Source organism: Halichoeres trimaculatus, unplaced genomic scaffold (genome assembly GCF_033239565.1).
Source record: "Halichoeres trimaculatus isolate MK-OKI-2021-1 unplaced genomic scaffold, fHalTri1.1 fHalTri1_scaffold_12, whole genome shotgun sequence".
NCBI lineage: Eukaryota > Metazoa > Chordata > Actinopteri > Labriformes > Labridae > Halichoeres > Halichoeres trimaculatus.
Genome location: NW_027437190.1, coordinates 7,897,777 through 7,918,127, shown reverse-complemented (window position 1 = coordinate 7,918,127; position 20,351 = coordinate 7,897,777). Strand labels below are relative to the sequence as shown.

Genomic DNA, 20,351 nt, shown 5'->3' with positions numbered 1-20,351 from the left:
TCTCACAGATCACTGGATTTACTTCAACCACATCTGACCCTCCCCTCTTTTGGGGCGGTCTCAAAACTACTGGCATCCAACCAGAAGAACTGGTCTCATTTTAAGCGTCTCCTTCATTCCTTTGACTTTGTATCTACAGGCAAAAATTCTTTGTTGCCTCATTCTTTTTCTTATTTTCCACAACAATACCCACCAAGCCTCATTCCTCTCAGTTCACCTTAACTCACTCAACCTTGTTTTCTACTTTTAAAGCAACTTTTTGTGGATTGATGTATCTTGGTGAATTCTTTATGGAGTTTTGTGGACGTACCGTGTTACAACAATTAACAGGGAAAAATCATCACTGCTGGTTCTGACCTGAGCTTAACGACTCAGAGTTGTGAGTCTGGACCCCTACAGAGGAAGCGCTCTGGGAGCTCTCATGTAAAAATGTAATAAATATTCGTATAAAACGCTGTGTGTTTCATTTTGGTTAGTTTGTCTCGAGTTGAACAGATTCCCGAAGGAGGATTCTTCAACTTTGGTGATAAGATTTATTATTGATCAACACTGGATTGCTCAATTTCCTTCTTCATTAAAGGAGGCGAAGCTTCGCTTTCTACACAAGGTACGTTATGAAATATTGATTTCATAACCAACCGGCTTTGGGACACTACACAAAATAAGTAACTACATGCCGACCAACACTTAACAGCCACACAAATGGAAAGAAGCTACGATTAAACAATTACACAAACATGCAAAACACTTTGGTTGGAAGCTCAGCAAAGTGCACGTCAAGCAATGCCATTGCTCACACAACTTACATGTGATCAAAATTTACAGAAAACTACAAATCAAGAAATATGTAGCAAACACAATTTTAAAATACAAAACCAATGCTTCATAACTTCACAAATCAGATGGATTTAAAACAATATCAGCACAATATAAATTCACTATGCAGAGCATAATGACAGTGCATCAACACAATATTTACCATGTCATTGAACACATAGTGATAAAATAGACAATACACAGAATAAAATACTGGTTTTACAGATAATGGATTAAATATAGCAGAGAGATATACTTAATCCATGCTCTGGAAGACGTGAGAAAAAGTAAACACATGTACTGACAAGGAAACAGCTTAAATCTGCTGACCATACCTCCCACTCCTTGATGTTGAGGTCAGTGATTGGCTCATCATCAGCAGTTTCTGTCGCCTCATTCTTCTTGACGACCATAAATCCAGGCTCCTGTCCCACCCCCTTCACTCCCTCACCGTACATGTCCGGGCTCCACTGCATGAAGAACACGTAAAGGTGCTCCGACCTGGATGAGAGCAGAGGAAGAACAGTAAGATGGTTGAATGGTTTAGATGTTTATGCCAATCAAAAATCTAACACAAAATTAAAGCAACATTTACACAACAATTCAGAGCTTATTGGTTCTGTTATGTAAGAAAAAAGAGCTGTGTGTGAATCTACTCTTGGTAAACAAATCCATGCCTACGGTTCATAATCAGTCAATAATCCATTACTACTGATTTGCACTGTGTGAGTAAGGTCTCCTAAAGAGGGGGTTACACACTTTACAATATTTTAATTGTGAATATAAAGTAACAATGCTGAATGTTCATATTTAGTGAGTGCAGATTTCAAACCTCTACATGTTCATACATACTAGAAATCCCTGAATCTGTCTGTAAACTAATCAAACAGTACATCCTAAAAAAAAAAACACGTTATCTTTACAAAACTTGCTGAAATGATGAGGCCATTAAATAAGAATCTCCTAACTGTTTAATGAGACGTTGGAGGTGCGGGCCTCAAACACCAAGTTCAGCTAAGCGCTCTGCCCTCAACAGCCTTAGAAAGACAGCAGCTCAAATGAAAAGGCCAAAATAAGAGTTTTTCTTAAACACCAGTAAGAGAAAAATAGGGATTTTTTTAACACTATAAATCATATAAAGCCACCCGGAGAGAATAGAGACTGATAAAAAGGCACAAAAACAAAATCATACAAACTCTCTACTTTGAGGAAATTCACCACTAAATATAAATGCATGAAAAGGACCTCAATAAGAGCCTTTAGCTAATACCAACATTCAAACATATCCTCATCCTGCTTTAAGGTGACACGGGCAAATAAGTGGTATCACCCCGTTGGGAGTATTCTCCCAAACTGCAGTGTTTAATAAGGGGAAAACAGCACTATCACATAAACTACTGCACAACATGAGCAGAGCCCATTACAACAGATAAGAAAGAGAGAATGTGCGCCGTGTAAGTGGTTCTGCTCTGCTTCACTTCACGGTCTTGTCTCCCCTACACCACTAAATGTCATAACCACCTGCTTATTACCCAGTTACCAGCTAACCACATACTCAAGCTGACACAATGTATTGATTTCAAGATGATTTCACAGACAACGATGTCTCCACAGGCATTAATTCCTGACCCTTAACTCTGCAGGAGAAAGTACGGTTTATGCCACAGATCTAATTAATTAAGAATGCTAATGGAAGCTAATGCTTTTGCTGCGATTGTTAACAGTCTGAGGTAAAATATGTTGGACTCCAATGGTATAATTTAATATGATCTGCATGATCAGGTGGTCCCTCAGCAGCCTTGTGATAAAGAAGATTCAATATGTTGAAGAAACTGCCGGTGAGCTCAAAGGAATGGACATTATTTAATAAGAATCCACTGAATAAAGCAACCACTTTAGATGGGGATATTTATCAATGAATGTGATCATAACTACTATTAACTTAGGAACTCTATAAGACATAAACAAACCCCTGTATCATTTATTTCAGGTCACTTTGGTCGACTCTGTTACATAGTACACAGATATAATGTGTATGCATGTGTCTGATCCCCTACAGAGCAAATTAATTATTAACTCATCCGGTGTCTATCAGAGGCAGTACAGAGGAGATGGGAGTCTGACCTGACAATCTATGCATACTAAAAAGGTCTCAGATATCAAAGGGATCATGTGGTTTTTCTGTTTATTATTTCAGCAACCAAAAACCGCAGTTTGTACTCGAATACATCCTGCTAAAGAAGAGTGTAATGTGCAGCAGAGGTACTGACCTCTCCTGCGGCACAGCGAACCAGTACTCGTGTTTCTTGCCCTGCTGGGCATACTGCTGCATGGAGGCGCTGGCATTGGAAATGAACGTCTTCTTCATGGGCTTCCCGACCCTCAGACACAGGAACTTACGAGAGCGAGGCTTTCTGCTCTCTGTGAGTGAAAGAGAAACATCACACAGGCTTTCATAAATTAGGCTGGCTGCTCACTACGGGCAGGGTTGATAGTTTTGAAGAAGCAGGACAACATTTTGTAACATGACCTCTGTAGGGATAAAATCATCCTGCTGAGCACAGCTGGTGGCTGGTTGCTTTTTGTTCAACACAAAATAATATTACGCTTTTCATCAAACATCAACAGTGTTTACTTATATCATTAGCATCTAAAACCATAACTGTTTTATGAGCTGTGTTCTCTCTTCTGAATGCCTGCTTGATGTTGTTCAACTGGTTTTATGTCTCTTACCTACACTCACTAAGTATTACTACACTGCAAAAATTGAATTTAGTAAAGTGTTTAGCCGCGTTTCCACCAGGCAGTCCGGTTCAGTCCAGTACAGTTCAGTACGGTTTGGTACAGTAAAACCTGATCCCGTTTGCGTTTCCACAGCAAACTGTGCCCTCTCGTGGTAGGCGGCGTGTAAGCCGGATGCCAAAAGCCGCAGCTGTTAAACAAAAGCATGACGCTGCAGGAGCGCGCCACAGTTTACCCCGCTAATAAATCCAACGGAGACTTCAGTTCAGTTTGTCTTCAATTTAGTAAGACTTATCAATAGGCTTAACATGAGCCACATTAACCTGACAAGTCCAGAAAAATGTCTTATTTTAAGCTATTAAAAGACAAAAATGACACAGCATTGCTTAAAAATTCCATCATGGGAGTAATAAAAATATGCTTGTTATGCTTGTTAAATTAGTAAAAGACTCTTTTAGTAAAAGTAAAAGAGTAAAATTTTCCTCTTCCTTGACAGATTATTTTACTCTTCATAAGCATTTAAGGCCTTGTTTTGTCTTTCAGTATCTGGAATGAAGAGATTTTTTCTGGGCTTGTCAGGTAAATAAGACATTTTTGTATCTGTAAAATGACAACTATTCTATTCTATTCTATTCTATTCTATTCTATTTCAAGTGGAGCTAGGTATCAGTGGCCTGTTGAAGGTCACAGCTCCTGTAAACTAAATGAGATTCGACCTCCTGGATGATAGTACACATAAGAGACCACACCCTGACAGCAGCTCCTGGCTGCGTCGTGACATCAAAATGTTTTTTTTTCTTTGACGACACAGCGTCGAACAGAAAGACAAATTCAAATCTCTGTCATCATTACATTTCAAATGTACTTTTCCTGTCTTTGGATCTGCTGCTGTAACTTGGTGAGGCTATGCTAATGTGCTCAGAGTAATGAGCGGCCTAGTTGAGATCTCCATTAGATACATAATGGCTTTTGCAATTTGTCCCTGTCTGACAAGTAATTGCTGTGGACACAATGGTGAAAATTTTCCACCACTTAGTCTCTGAGGAGGGAAAATCTATCACTGTTAAATGACAGACTCAGTGTGTCTGGTTACATTTTTCAACCCACGTTCTAAAACACAGAGCTGGCTTTAAACCTATGAGCATACATTCACAACAGAACATTACAAGTATCCAGTTTCAACATCTGATATGTTGTCTTAGCATTATTCTAACACTGAACATGTATTGGCTATCAATAATTGCAAACAATCCAAAACTGTTTTTATTAACATTTAAGCCTTAAAGTTATTTTTGGGGGCTTTTATGCCTTTAATCACAGAGGACAGGGCAGTGGACAGAGTAGGAAAAAAGGTGAGAGTGGGGGATGAGGCCACAGGCTGGATTCAAACCCAGGCCACCAGCTAAACGGTGAACCACATGAGGCATGACCTAGACCGCTTCGCCATCTGCGCCCCACACCTTTTTTGTATTGGGGATGTAGATCTGAACTGATGGAGGGATGACTAGTGACTGTAAAAGTCAGGGGAAGGTCTCTACTTTGCTTTGTTGAATGATGTTTAGAATGAATTCTATGAAAATGTATACTATTACATTTATTTCATAAAAATCCAGCTGACCATTTGCAGGAGCCTTGTATATTAAACACTGCATTGAAAATATATTTCTATTTGAGGACGTAGACCTGCGAGGTCACACGTCAAAGAGTCGAGCAAAGCCCTCTAAAGCCTGCCTACATCCCCAAAGCTGATGACATTAGACAGGCTGCCATTTCCCTTCATCTCAACGCTGTCACAACTGGAAGTGAGGGTGGAGTGAAAAAGGACAGGTTATCAGTGGACAACATGAGGGAGGTAATTCCTGAGCTTTCACAGAGGAGAGGAAGTGGCTTTGACAGGCGTCAGAGGTCAGTATGATATGGGACGGCTTTGCAATGACTGATTCATCACCTGAAGTGTTGTGTGACTTTAACATTGTTAAACTCTTTTACCATCTGCAGGGGTCTGCTCGTCATTCTCCTTCTCCTCTTTGCCTTTTTGCATAGTGTTTGTTTGACAGCTGTCTGTCCCCTGGCTGCCATCCCCCTGTGGGCTGGCTGAAACACAGGTGGTATCTGTGGCACCGGGGTCCGCTGAGCTCTGGGACCCCTTTTGAGAGCTGCTGCTGGTGGCAGTTGGTGTGCTTGGTGGCTCCTCTACACTTTGCTGCTTGGGATTTGTAGGGGACTGGCTATCTTGTTCTGTGGCAGTGTCTGCAGTATTGTCTGCCATTTCAGTTGCTGCAAGCTCCTCCGGCTGGCTGGTTGAGCTGGGGACACTGCCCGGGGCCTGGGAGCCATCACCTGCGGTGTCCACCTGAGTGACAGTTTTCACAGACTCTGTTGAGGCACCAGAGGACTTGTCCGGACAAAGGTCCTCGGTCGATGCCTGCTCCTCCTCTCGGATGGGGGACAGCTCGGGCTCGGTGAACACATCCTCAGAGACCGAGCCCTCTAAGCTGCGAAAGGTCGTGCTCCCGCCGTCCCCTGGCTCCCTCGAGCGCTGATCGGGGTCTTTCTGCTGGGAGGGATGTCTCTCAGCTGGAAGAGGCTCCAAGTCACTGGTGACAGACAAAGAACAATTAGACAAAAGCAACTACAGTGAGTGTAAAAGGATACAGCACAGAACAACAGTGCTCTGACTTTATCTTTCATTTTACATCAAAATGAATTTAAAAAATGTTAAAGTGCCACTTGGAAAAAGTAACCTTGTAGAGCCAACCCTGTTTTTGATCTTTTCCCATCATTAAACCCAAAATACAACAAGTTGAAGAGGAATCACTTCCACTTCTGCCTCAGCTGTTTCTTCTTTACTGACACAATAAAGACACCTCTGAGTTATAAGGGAGTGTTCCAATTTTTCATTTTGAGAAAAGTACATAAAAAGCTCAATTATTCACAAATATAAAGATGTTAAAAGTGATATTTTATACTGCACTGTATGTCGCCTTCAGACTCTGACAAAGGGAAAAAACAGGTCTGATTTTGTTAGAGACCTTCCTAATGATCAGTCATAAACCTCAGCAGAAAACTGGCCTGAAAATGTGCTCTCCTGTCTTCTTGTAGATCATCTGACAAGTATTAACGTCTATTTTATCTCATGACCTGCCCACTCTTGTTTGTGGTAGCGCCAACAGCAACTGTAGCAGCTAAACACTTTGAGTGCCTTGAAAAGACGCTGGATGCAGCGGTTTCTGTCCATGTGCTGATGCCAGTTCATTGTGATTGTCTCACTTTTGGATCCTAATGCACGAGAGACGCAGGCCATGTACCCAGTAACATCACTACTAAAGCAAAGGAATGTATGTTGAAGTACGGTAAACTCAAGTCTGATAAACTGTTTATAGTTGGATATGCTCTATAAACAGATGTTACAACGATATTACAGGTGAAGTTTTTCTCGTACTCGGGTAAAGCCTCCCTGATCTTGAGGTCAGTGATCTCTTTGAAGATGGCTGCAGACTGTACTTCCTCCAGAGGACACATGATGCCGTACTCCTCACATCCATGGGTCTGAACCAGGGGGTCCATCCGGTGAGGGTCAAACATGATGTTGTTGGGTGTCACCAGCAACACCCCGCTAACAGCACCCTGAATCAACAAACAGCAGGGGGAGGACGGAGAGAGGAGGACAGCAGATAGAATAAATAAAATGAGTATTACTTTTTCAAGCACAAAAAGGCAACCAAAAAGCAGCACTGATGTATCAGAAATATAAAATTTAAACACTCATCTACAAAACAACAAAAGTTCCAGATCACGTTAAGTCTGCCAGTGCCGAGCACTTTGTGCTTTTATTCTGTATTTTGAAGAGGCGTGGGTCTGTCACCAAAGAATACTTCACTGGAAACGCTCAGTGGCTACAAATAACCAATGCAAATCGTCCTGCCTCAGGCTGTTTTATAGTTGTTTATTAGCACCTCCTAGTGGTGGATTCTTTATAAGTGGTCTTAATTCAAAAACCAAAGACTAGACATGTTCTTAATCCACTGCCATCTTGAGGGTTGTAAAGCTTTGCCTGTTTGTTCCTGTTTCATTATATCCTCATTATATTTATTGAAATTTGGGAGAAGGAAGCTTTGTACCTTTTTTAGAGAAAAAGATTATCAGTATCAATTTAAAGTATATTAAGCTAATATTAGTTGAAAAAAATTACAGCTTACAATTTATTTGTTTGACTTTCATTCATTCAGATGAAGCATTTAGCTACAGCTACCTGGTCACATAGATGCTGACTTTTGTTTCTATTATAATGCTATTCTTCAGTTTCACTCTTTCTCAATAAATGAATGTACCTCTCTGAATATTCAGTTTAAAGATGGGGTATTCATTTTTCCGGTTCTCCCATAGTAGCTTTACGTGACTTACAGCTCCTGTTTTTCTCACACTGTTCAGAAAAACCCTTGTTTTAGAAAATCCCTCATTTTAGCCTCAGTCTGAAACACTTTCATTTATTTCCCCCCTCTCCACCAACCCCCTTCACCCTGATTGGCCGGCCCCCTGAGGGACTGGCAGACTTTGATGTTTGAGTACCAACCCTCCTACATGTCATAAACCAGTTAGCAGATCCTTGTGTGAAAATCTCATGCTATTTTTTTAGAACAGAGTGTTTTGATCAGTTCACAGACAGATTCAGGGATATCTGCAACATATGAATATACAGAGGTTTGAAAATCTGCATGTTTAGTCTGGAAAACCAGCATTGATATTTCACATTCATGTTTAAAATAAAGGAAAGCAGAATACCCCTTCTTTAAATGAACCAGTTGGTTGACTTATTCTATGTGTTGGACCATCTGTCGTCCCCCTGGCGCTGTCGTGGTGAGAAACGGCTGGCCTTGGTCATGAGGGTTAAACTCACTTTACACTTTTTACCCCCATTTGGTTTATCTTTGATGATCCAAAGCTTTGAGCAGCTGCAACCTGGGCCCAGACTGTCTTTTTGTAAGGGAGGAAGAGTTCCTACTGCAGACTGCTCAGCTTCCTCTGTACCAGTGAAATCCTCCTGACACACTTCTCTGAGTCTATGGGCTGCATTACACCAGCTGCTGAGCGAGGTGGAGGAGGAATGCTTAAATCAGGGCAGTGCCACTCACTTTTTTATGATGTTGTGACTGTTTGATATTGTCTGACAAAACGCATCCAGCCAACACACGACTACTTCTTTTGTCTCTGTTTGGAACATCTTTTTTGGGGTGATGTGTGGAACTGGATGTCTTTATTATTGTTTCACTTCATTTTAAAGGTAGCCCCAATACTGTTTAAATCCCCTGTTTCTTTTACACATTGAGAAAAAAAGTTATTATGAAGTGCTTTACCTTGCCGTCAGTGATGTATTTGCAGTTGATCTTGAGGAACTTCTCTGTTAGGGCCTCTTCTTCCTCTGAGGTGGACGACACCACCCTGGAGTGACGCACAGAGGAGAAAACCGGAGGGGGAAACACTGCAGGCCTGTTTGGGGTCTGTGTGTCCTAAGGGGAGGAAATAAAATCAATTTTTAGTTTCAAAATGATTCTAAAAGTTCATGTAGTATTTGTGCAAAACCGTTTCAGTTTGTCACTTTAGGTCCAGTGCAGACGTGAACAAAATCAATCCTCCCTTGGCGAAGTTCCCACCTCATTTCTCTAATGGGTTTGGCTGGAACTGTCTCTGGCCTATGACATGGGAGGCTTATACATCGAGGGTAGCACCATTAAAGCTGAACAATGTATTCAGGATTACTCAACCCTCATCATACTCAGCCATAAAGATGATGACCTTTTTATGGTAGACCTTACATTCTTCAATGAGACAATGCCAAACCACATCCTGTATGTATCACAGCAGCATGGCTCTGTGGTAGAAGAGTCCAGGTGCTGAACTGTCCTGCTTAAAGTTCTGATTTGTCATTTACTGAATAGATCTTGTGCATCATAGGAGGAAGGACAGTCTAAACTGTTGAACAGTCGAAATCCTGTATCAGGACGGATTGGGAAACTCAACCTCCAGAAACTCCAGAAACAGTCTTGCTGGTTCAAACATCCACCTTGTAATAAAAGAACGGTAGACATGCACCTATCACAACTTTATGTTGGAAAAAGTTGCTGGCATCAATTTTTATTTAACATATATTTTTCATTAAACAACATATTTTTCAGTTTCAAAATTTGGCATGCAGTCTTTATGTATTTTTCTTTTGAATATAAGGTTTAAATGGTTGTAAACCTTTAAATTCTCAGCTTTTATTACCATTTTATATAGCATCTCAGTTTTTCTGGAGTTGGGATTATAATTGTTTACATTTAAACTTCTTTGATTGCCTTTGTATTCTTACACTATCATACCTTTGACTTAATGAATTGTATCGTGTGAAATAGTATTTACTGGCTTTTAACCATATTAATGCTGCCCTCTTGGAAAGCTTATGGAGCTTTATGAGGCTTTTCATTAGTGAAATTAAAAATTAGACATACGAGGTTATGGGCTGTGTGTGATTTGCGGCAGATAAAAAACACTCATAAAAGAAAACAGTGATTTTTGGTTGGCCCAGGAACAATAACACCAGTCTTCAACACAGAAATGAGTGGTGAGTCAATTAGCCTGCTCAGTTAATTTATTCTCCTAACAGTAATTGTTAAATAGCTAGCCGACGGTTAGATGTCAGACTATCGTTTATATCTGCTCGTTGGAGTTTGAATGAATCATTCATGTGGATGGTGTAGGCTGTGCACATTCACGTCTGTGTTGTTTTTCATCTCCACTCACTGGCCTCCTCTCTCCTCCTCTGTCCTCCTTTCTCCTCTTTTCACTGGTGATGCTGACTGCTGGTTGTCTGCATACCCAGATCTATTCTCATCTCTTTTTGAAAACTTTTGACCCAAGAAACAAGAGAACGGCTGCTTCCTGTTTCATATTGTTATCTTTCTGCAAACTTCAAAGATCAACAGTTTATTATCATTAAGGTGAAAGTTAACTGATAGAAGGCAGGTCAACCTGCGCCATCTACTGGTGGGGGCATGAAATGCACATCTTGTAGAAAAGATGTATCTCCACTGGAGATAAAAACTGAATGACCAGAGGGTTTATAAGAATCAAAGTGTGTGTCGAGGGTAACCCCTCATCCTCCAGCATTTCCAACCTGGTTGTTAGTGAAGCATCTTCCTATGATCATTTTTCATAGAAAACTTTACTCTGTGAATCGTGCATTTTGCAGCAGCATCACTGGTGTTTCCTTCATGCATAATGAATTACTTATTAAATGCTTGGTTTGATGTGAGCTAAAATTACACCAACAGTCCGGGGAAATAAAATGAGGCGAGGGAATACTTACTGAAGTTATTATTAAAGCAGAGAAGCAATGTTGCTTCTGCTTTTATAGCTGTACTATGGTAAACATAATGTTCTACTAGCAGAGTTTTTCCCACACATAACTGACCCACCGGGGAGGACTGACTGGGATCTGTCTGAGAGCCTCCACATGGGCGACTGTCTGACTTAAGGGAGATTATGTAGGAAGGCTGTTGAACTGGATGACTCATCAACTCTGCAGTCAGTGATGCTGAATGACAGTAAAAGCAACCCAAAAAGAAGAAGTGTGTAAAGCCACAATGAACAAATCAGACACAATGATGCAAAGGGGGTTAAAGACTGTGAGACAGGTGAAGGAGAAATCACTGTGGGTATTCCAACTGAGGGCTAAAAACAGCACAGGGGAGTGAAATTAAGAGCAATGAGCAGCTAACAGAGGAGAGCACCAGTCCACAACAACTGTCTGGTGTCCTCCTGACACCCACCCCCACACCTCCTCATGTCTGTCTCCTGGCACTGTTGACAAACAGCCTGCAGCTACTGACCCACACCTACACACCAAGCACAGACGCTGGCAGCCTGGAAAGGCCCAATCTGTTAGGGCCGAAAACAGCGCTCTTTAAAGAAACAACAAAGAGAGAGAAGAGGGAGCTGAAAATCCAGGAACACTCTTAAAAAAGCCCATGGATGAATCCCTCAGCCATCGCAGCCGCTGTTGTTGATGAATTTCAATCTCAGATTACATCACCCTGAAGGATGAAACAAGACCCGTTTGCTATACTGCAGTGTGCTGCTCACTCTGTGAGGGTTACAATCTGTCATCCCAACCTGCACACTGTGCATTACTCCTCACCTCAAACACCTCTTTATACTCGGGAGCAGAACACTCAGGCTGATAGAAGAAGGTACAGATCACATGGAAGTACTCCCTCAGTCATATTCATGATTAACACCATCACCCAGATTCTGTGTCACATCTGGCACAACAGAGGCGAGGTGTTTGTCTTCGACAGAGGAACCTCCATCACACTTCCCAGAGTTCTCATCAAACAAAAGGAGATGCCAGATTGCTGTCTATTGACTCTGAGCTGTTTCTCTCAGGTTATTACCAGGTCACCTATTCATTATTCTGCTAGGATGACCAATGCTGCACAAAACTAGATTAAAAAATAAAATATTATACAATAATATCCAATAAATGAATGTAATTTAAATCTTAACTGCTGACTATATTTGCACATTTTGCTGTGGTGCAGGAGGATCAACAGCAGACAGACTACTTACAGTGACGAGTAAACAGAAAGATAAGTTGGTCTTTGTGATTGTCAGCCAATGGTGGCATATCATCAAGTGTTGACAATCTGTCCATTTATTCATCTTTCATTGCAAAAAAAGTTAAAAAAAAAACAACAACAACCTCTGGCTAGCTGTCCTAACCGCTTCACTTCACCAAATCACAGCTCAAGCTCACAGGAAATCTCTGAGAAGTCTGACATTATTCAAGAAAAACAAACCAAACAACCACTAAAAACACAGTTTCTCTCTAGGAATGACAGTAAATAACAGTAATTTTTTATCAAAAACAATAACGTTCTACGTTAAACTGTCTCGCTTCTTCACACCATGTCCAAGATAACAAACGTTACACTGAAACCCAATCCTATGGTTGCAATATTTGGGGTCATTGGAGGAGCTGATATCGGCACAGAAACAAACAGACCCTGGTCTAGGGTCCTAGCCAGGCGTGCAGTGCTGCTCAGATGGAGAGACGCTACCTCTCCTACACACAAACAATGGTTGGCAGAAGTTATGGCTCGCCTCAAGGTACAGAAGATTCTTCCCTCAACATTAAATCGCACAGTTTACTGAAACCTGGGGACCTTTTCTGAACTCTTTAGAGCTAAAACCATGATCCAGGTGCAGCTTTACTATCTCTCTTTTTGAGATGCAAAACTGTATCTCTAATAGGGACATTATTTCACATCATTACTGGCAGTGACAGGGTAGGGATTGTTTTATAACATAAATAAATATATGTTTTGGTTAGTTTTGTTCATCTTGCTTTTCTTCATTTACCTGCAAAGAAAAATGTTAACACGGTTTGTTGTTGTAGGTCCATGCCTCAAGTATTCACTATGAGAAGTTTATAACATTTTTTTTCTGTAGAATACATTTCACATCTTTTCTATGTAGATGTAGCTGCTAACTGCACTTGGTGTTTATTCATAACATTGTGTTATATCAGTGACTGATGGGGACTGCACTTTTTCTATTTGTTCCTCAATTAAAAGATTTTGACTGAAAAAACAATCTTCCTCGCTATTTTTTTTTTGTAAAACAGGAGACTTGAATTCATGGCTAACTGCAATAATCATACACTAGCATTAAAGATATCATTTTATGTAAAGAGCTTGGGCCCACATGCACAACTATTCATCACACAAATCAGACTGTAGACATAACTAATGTGCCATATCAGATTGCACATGCACACTTTGCATATATAGTAAAAATATGGCGAGCTGTGTCGGTATCACAGAGAAAAGAATAACATTTTTCTGCAGAAGAAATGGATATTTTATAAGAAAAAAACATGGACTGAATGAACAGCTATTATTAGCTAACCACTCGTCAGAAACAAGGACAAAGGGAAAGAATGGCGAAATATCTTTAAGAGGGTAAATGCTAGTGTTGCTTCTGAGCGCCAGTACAGTATCTAAAAAATAAATTTACTCATTAGCACGATATCTGCCATCTTTGAAACACCCAAACAAGTGCAGTAACCCTGCCATTAACACTTGTAATGGTGGGGCCTGGAGCCGTTATATTCAATGCTCTGTCTGGGCGCTTTCCTGACTCACGCATACCACTAATTGATTTTTTTTTCTTCTTCACCATAACAACAAATGGTCTGTTTTCTAGGGGTGGAAGATAAATCCTTGTATTGTAGTATCAGGTTTCATATGTTGAACAATTTTAAATCATGATTTTTTGATCAAAAAACTTTTTTCTTTGAATTTAAATTCTTTATTTTAGTCTTTGTTTATAAACTGAGTTGGAAAACAGTCGAGATTAATTCAGATCCCCTGAATAAATCATAAAAACTGACTCACGTGATGTGCGCTTTTGGGGAAAATACAGCTCCTGATATAGTCTGTAGATATCATCATCATCATTCAACTTTTCACTTGGTCTACTGTTAGAAAATTGCTGAGATCAGAACTATTGAAGAATCGCAATTTAGAATGAATCGAGACCCCAAAAATCATAAAAGAATGTAATCAGGAGAAAAACATATCGTCCCAGCCCTGCTGTTTTCATCGCTAAAAGCTGAATGTGTATATCATCAATCATCAATATACTGTTAATTTGGGGCAGTGTGGTCATACATTAGTTACGTTTTTTTGTATGTGATAATGGTTTTCTTTGTACAAGCCTATTAGATATCAAAAACTTTACATCTGATGCAGATTTAAAACAATCTCACCAATAATTGACCATCAGGACTTTTAGTGTAGTTGAATCATTTTGGCTTGAAATTCAGTTTCCTGTTAGAGCAACCTGTTCTGGTCTCTGTGCCTTTAAAAGACTTTCTCCTTTGATCAGAGGGAATAGACTGGTACTTGACATAAAGTGACACCATTTCTAAAAGTGTTAAAAACAATATCTTTGCAGCATGCATGATCTGGGGAGGAGAGGAGAGTGCCAGAAAGATGATGAGCATCTGCTGCTCTCCAGGGACAGAAATACCTGTTCTGACGTCAGTGACCGAGCCAGGAGCAGCCGAGGTGTGAGAGGAGAAGAGGGGGTTTTCTCTGAGAGTTTTCATCAAACACTGATAAACAAAAAGTGCCACGAAAGCAGTCCCCTGTAGGCAGCTGTGTGAAGGGCAGGGCACTGAGGACAAGGTCAGGGACCAGGTGCAGAAGTGGTTCATGCCAGGTGCGGAGGTGGAACTGAAATCAAAATCCTTTAATGTCAAACCAGCACTTCCCTCATCTAGCTGAAGAAAAGGAAACGTTTAAATCATGGCGTGTCTCCAGCGTGGTGTTTATAAATATACATACACACAGCTTTGACCTTGATAGTCACACATGCTGCTTCAGAAATCCTCCAGAGCTCCACCTTCTGGACATTGTCTTCTCTGCAGGAGGGAGCACACATGGGCTGGGATTCATCCAGCACCAGAGCCTGAGACTCCAGCACAGTCTGTGCTGTTATCACCTCATGTTTAGTCTCAGGACATGCTACATTTTGATGAGCCGCTGATGAGATGCTGAATGAGTCATATTAAAAAGCAGAACAGAGCACACACAGTTTGTTAGTGAGCAGGTAAACCTGCTCTCTGCTAACTGACTGACTGTCCACACAGATGACCAGAGAGGAAGTGAGCCAGCGAGGCTGTAGCTGCCAAAAACCACCAGAGCACGACTGCCAGCCAGCTACCCATGATGGCACACACACACACACACACACACACACACACACACACACACACACACACACACACAAACACGCGCACACAGTAATACAGACAGCGATGCCAAAATCTGTGCCTACAGTATGTGTTTCTTTTTGCTGCCAATATCACAGGGCTTGAAGGCAGCGTGAGAGCATAAAGAGTCTTCAGAGCTACCTTAACTGGCCTTTGGATTCATCAGAGACTCAGAAAAAAAGGAGATACACAAGGAAAAACATTTACATTGCCACTTAAGCACAGAAAGTGTTGTGCAAAGAAAACAAGGTGTCTTGACGTAAACAGCAGCATCTCAAATAAAGTTCAACATTCACCATGGGGCTACTGAAGAAAGCGAAAGTTCTTTATTCATCATATGTAAACCACTAAAAAAAAATTTTCAGTTACATTTTTTTCCGTTTTACTTGTGATAATTATGACTTACAGCTTTAAAAAATTAAAAAAACAAACAAACAAAAAAAAACTTCTTCCCATAAATCCCTGTTCAACCAGAATACATGCCCTGCGTCCTGAGAACATGAAACCACAGTCATAGAAAGACAGCTGGCTTCACAGTTGTCCAGAAGACGATCATCAACACCTTCCACAAGCAGAATTTACATTAGCTGGTATTCACTAGCTTCTGGACGGTCGCAGTTGTTCAGCATATTAGAGATATCATCAGCCAAATTGTCCATTGGGGGAAAAAAAAATGAATAAAAAAAACACCATAATGGTCTGATCTTAGACCAGTTTTCCCCTAAGAATACAAGTAATGTGTTCAGGACGGGGCAGCACAGAGAGGATATTCAGACCCCGATTATCAACGGAACAGCTGAAAAGCACTTCCTAACAATAACTGTGTGAGAAAGACAGTTATAAAAATATCAGACAAATATCAAACAACGAGGATTAACAATTAACTGGACCGTAGACGATGAATGTGAATCAGCGAGCACACAAGCACGGCACCCAATCAACATCACAGTCTTCCACAAGTTGATCAACTGTCGAGAAATCTACGCCAAACTGAACTGAGTAATAGATTGTAATAATCAAAACAATGTCAGTATCTTTTATTCAGAGAGAGTCGAGAGCACATCATGTTTCAAACCACTGTATAGTGTTATGGAGATTCTGATTTCTTTGTCCATCACCTGCCCACAGCGCCAAAACTACCACCAGGTGATTCACTGATCATGAAACTACTGTACATAAAACTGATCACCTGACCTGAACTCGTCAGGACGATGAGAAACAACCAACCCTCAGAGTACAGACCAGCTGAAGGACTCTTTAAAGCAAACTTCAATATCTTAAAGCTTCAGTGAACCTCAGCTGAGCTACAAGCTTAATGCCTCTATTTAAGAAACCCTAACAAAATACTGAGTGTCTGAATGAAGCAGCATCTCAGGAGTTAAACAATTCTGTTTTTTTTAATCCTGTTTGACTGATATCAAACATGCTGAATCCAAACCATCAAAACACAAATGAATGAAAAGGTTGAATGTTCTAGATGACCTCCAATTGACATGGTAAATTTTGAAGTGCCTCCTTAGAATAAAAAAAAAAAATCTTTATTCAAGCACTTAAAAAAACAGTAATGGATTTTCCTGAAATGTGACCGTAGAACATTTTGACATGAATGTACCATTCTAGGTAAAGTGTTTATGAGTTTTTTGGACCACAACTCAATGAAAGGTGTTTACCACCTCTTCTCCAATTTGACAGCATATTTCTGGTTGCCAAAATATCTGTATGCTTCTTTAATGGTAAATCCACTAGGATGCTTAAGCTCTAAAATCAAAATGATACTGTAATACAGAAATATAAATGTTCGTCATTTTCATGTATTTCAAAATGTACAGTTTTACAAAACAAAGAGAGAACAGAAATAAAACAGTACAGTACGTTTTCTTTTTTAGATTGACAAATTACAGTTATTTACTTAAGACCCTGATCAGAAACCATATTTTAGAGGTTGTATGTTTTTTTCTGATTAATTTCTGACTTTGTGAAAAATTCCAGTTTTCTGGTTTAAATTTGGAAATAAAAATGTAAACTCAGTTTGAACTCCTCACTCCTGTTAATTGAGGAAGCAAGAGTTCAAATTAAAGCACTTCATGATGGTTTTCTCATTTTTTTGACGAATGGTCCAACAAATTTGTTAATCACTGTGTATATAATTATTACTCTATACATTCAAAGTTTTTAAGTCAATCTTTAGCTCCAAAATCCTAAACTGATGTCAGAGAATCTACATCCATATATTGTACAGTTAATGGCTCTGACTCCTCAAATCTAAAGTTTAAATAAGGACACATCATCCAGGTTAAACTAGCTCTCATGGCTGTTTTAAAAGATTGTTCCAAACACAGAGAGGGATTCTGAGGTAAAACACACATGAGATGAGGACACGCTCCCTCCTCTCAGCAGACTTCCTCTGCCTTGAGTTACTGCCGTCTGCCTGCTTGTTGTGAGAGCTATCAGCTCCGTGCACTAGTTGCTAGATATCAGATACAGCATCACTTCTGGAGCTGAAATCCCCTGCAGTCACAGCCTCTCTCTGATCTTCACTCATTGAGAGCTGCGGTTCTCACAGGCGTGGCCTTAATAGATAACAGAAAAATTAACAGAGCCTTTCCTCTGACAGCCACTGAAGGATTAACAACAGGGACGACAGCAAATGAAAGGGTGTTCCAGCTCGAGAGCAGCTGCAGTGACAGTGATGGTAATGGAGAAGGCATTATCCATGTTCCCTCAAAACTTGCAGAAACGCCACGTTTCCATAGAGACAAGAAAACAATTATATTTCTGAAGGGACCGCTCGGCTCAGTGATGGGTTCGCTCAGATGCTCTGTACACAGAGGAAGGAGATGGCTTACACGGCTGATATTAAAGCTGCAGAGAAACGACATGTAGGGCTCAACAGACCGGACCTGAGGACACCTCACACAGACGTTTCCTCTGACCCACAGCTTTTCTCTGAGTGGACTACAGGAAGGCTGAGATCAACCAGTGGAATGAGTGGAATAACACTGATAAAAAAACTGGAACTAACCCCACTGCTAACAAAACAGAAGGAAATTGGACATTTTTTCACCACAACTACCTTCAGTTGTGATCACAGTGTAAATATCTAAGGTTTAGACATGTGATTACTCAAACAAAACACATTAAAACAGATTGTAATTAGGGCTTAATGATTTTGGAAAATAATCTAATTTTGTTTGTTTATCTTCTGCATTATTCAATCAACAAAAGCAATAAATCATTCTATCTTATGACTTTCATAACAAAGGATATTATCAACATATAAACAAATCTTTCCTCAACTTTTTAATCAAAAAAGAAAAAGGAACTCTGTGAAACTTGACTGCCCTTCAGTTGTCAGTAAGAGTAACAAACTTAACAGAATTAAGAGTCAATTTACTGTATGGCTCCCTGTAGCTCACAGGTCTTTGCCAGAAAAAACTCAGTAGATTGGCTTTTGTTGGTTTTAAGGAAGAACGTGTAAGACTGACATTGCGATGTCAGTCTCAATTCAATTAACTGCTCAGCCTTAATTAAAATCAATATAAATTTATCTTTTTTACGCAAAAAAAAGTCCAAAAAGTTGGTATGCTGTGTCAAATGTTGACGTAACAGATTTTGATGATTTGGCAATCACCCAAATCCCAGAGGTATTCAAAAGTGATTTAAAAACAATGCATCAAATGAATCATGACATTTGTGCTGTTAAATGACACTACTTTTTTAAATATGATAACAATCTTCAAAGTCAATTTTGTATAGTTTTATAACACCGTTTTTAAATTCATTTTAATTTAAAAAAGAAATAAAGTAAAACAACTCTAACCAGTGGTTTGCTTTAACCAGAGGTGATTAAATGATCTTTGTTACATAGGTGACTCAAGAGGGCATTTCATACGTGCAGTCTTTGGACCCAATATAAGTTACAGCTGGTTTGCCCTCCACAGTGTCAATAAACCTTCAAGCTGTAACCCACCCCTATCCATTTCCAAACGGCCAGCACGGCCTGCCGGCCTTCACCAAGGGGAAACAAGCCTCTCTGCAGCAGCTGTGTGCTTAGCCGGCACAGACTCAATGTTTACTCTGGTGATCACCAAATTCCCATCCCCAACAAAAGTAAATAACTTCTGCTTTGTCAAGAAAAACCATCTGGCAGAGCTCTGAAACTGAGCAGCCATTTAAAAGAACCTGTGGAAGTTAATCTTTTCCATTTCTGTGTCAGACAGTTTGTTAACTTTGAGATTATTTTGTATGAAAAATCTGCTCATTTTTCATTTGATGCCAGCATCAAGCTTCAAAAAGGTTGAGAGTTAAACAACATAGCTCTGAAAAGTTTTGTGATTTCTATAATGAGGTTAATTTTCAAAAGGTTAGTAAGTAGGCTGAATATTCAAAGGTCATCTCTGAAAGGTGGAGTCTTTCATAGGTAAAGACGGGGAGAGGCAAATAACTCTGAGACAGTTTGAGCAAATAGCAAAACGGATTAGGAATGACATTCGTCTGGGTCAAATTACAAAGAATTTGAGGATTTAATCAACTATGTCATCTATCTCAGCAGAAAAGGGAAGAAGCTGAGAACCAATACCAGCTGGTGATCCCCAGAAAGAGGAAACAGGATCCAGAAACAGCAAACACTGACTAATCAATCAAATTTAAGATACAAGATCTGTTCGCTTCTGTCTTGAGTCATGCACTCCTGTAACCAAGGACGTTTTGTGTCTGTTCTGTTTTATTTTGTCTGTCTTTCTGGTTGAAGAAAGCACAAGGTCAAAATGCACAGCTCATACGCACAAACGACCAAAAATCTTCCAAATTTAGAAGAACAAAAATATAAAGTAAGACAAGTTGTTTATTCTGTGGGTCTAAATGTGTTGAACATTTTGGTTTCAAGAGTATTTATTTATATTAACTACTTCACAATCACCAGGATTCAACCCACTAACACAAGTTGAGACTGTCCGTGTACATTTTGTGTGTGTGG

General features: G+C 40.0%; 1 protein-coding gene across 3 annotated transcripts in view; it reads right to left on the bottom strand.

The window, feature by feature from the left end:
- Positions 1 to 20,351, bottom strand: part of oxr1a (oxidation resistance 1a) — a 206,098-nt gene that overhangs the window by 17,654 nt on the left and 168,093 nt on the right. For all 3 annotated transcript variants that reach the window (XM_074682802.1, XM_074682804.1, XM_074682803.1), the window contains 5 exons: positions 8,913 to 9,065; positions 7,001 to 7,185; positions 5,548 to 6,155; positions 3,087 to 3,237; positions 1,152 to 1,317 (listed from right to left, as the gene is read on the bottom strand). In XM_074682802.1, the coding sequence (XP_074538903.1) occupies positions 1,152 to 1,317; positions 3,087 to 3,237; positions 5,548 to 6,155; positions 7,001 to 7,185; positions 8,913 to 9,065 (1,263 nt within the window). The remainder of the gene's footprint in view (positions 1 to 1,151; positions 1,318 to 3,086; positions 3,238 to 5,547; positions 6,156 to 7,000; positions 7,186 to 8,912; positions 9,066 to 20,351) is intronic.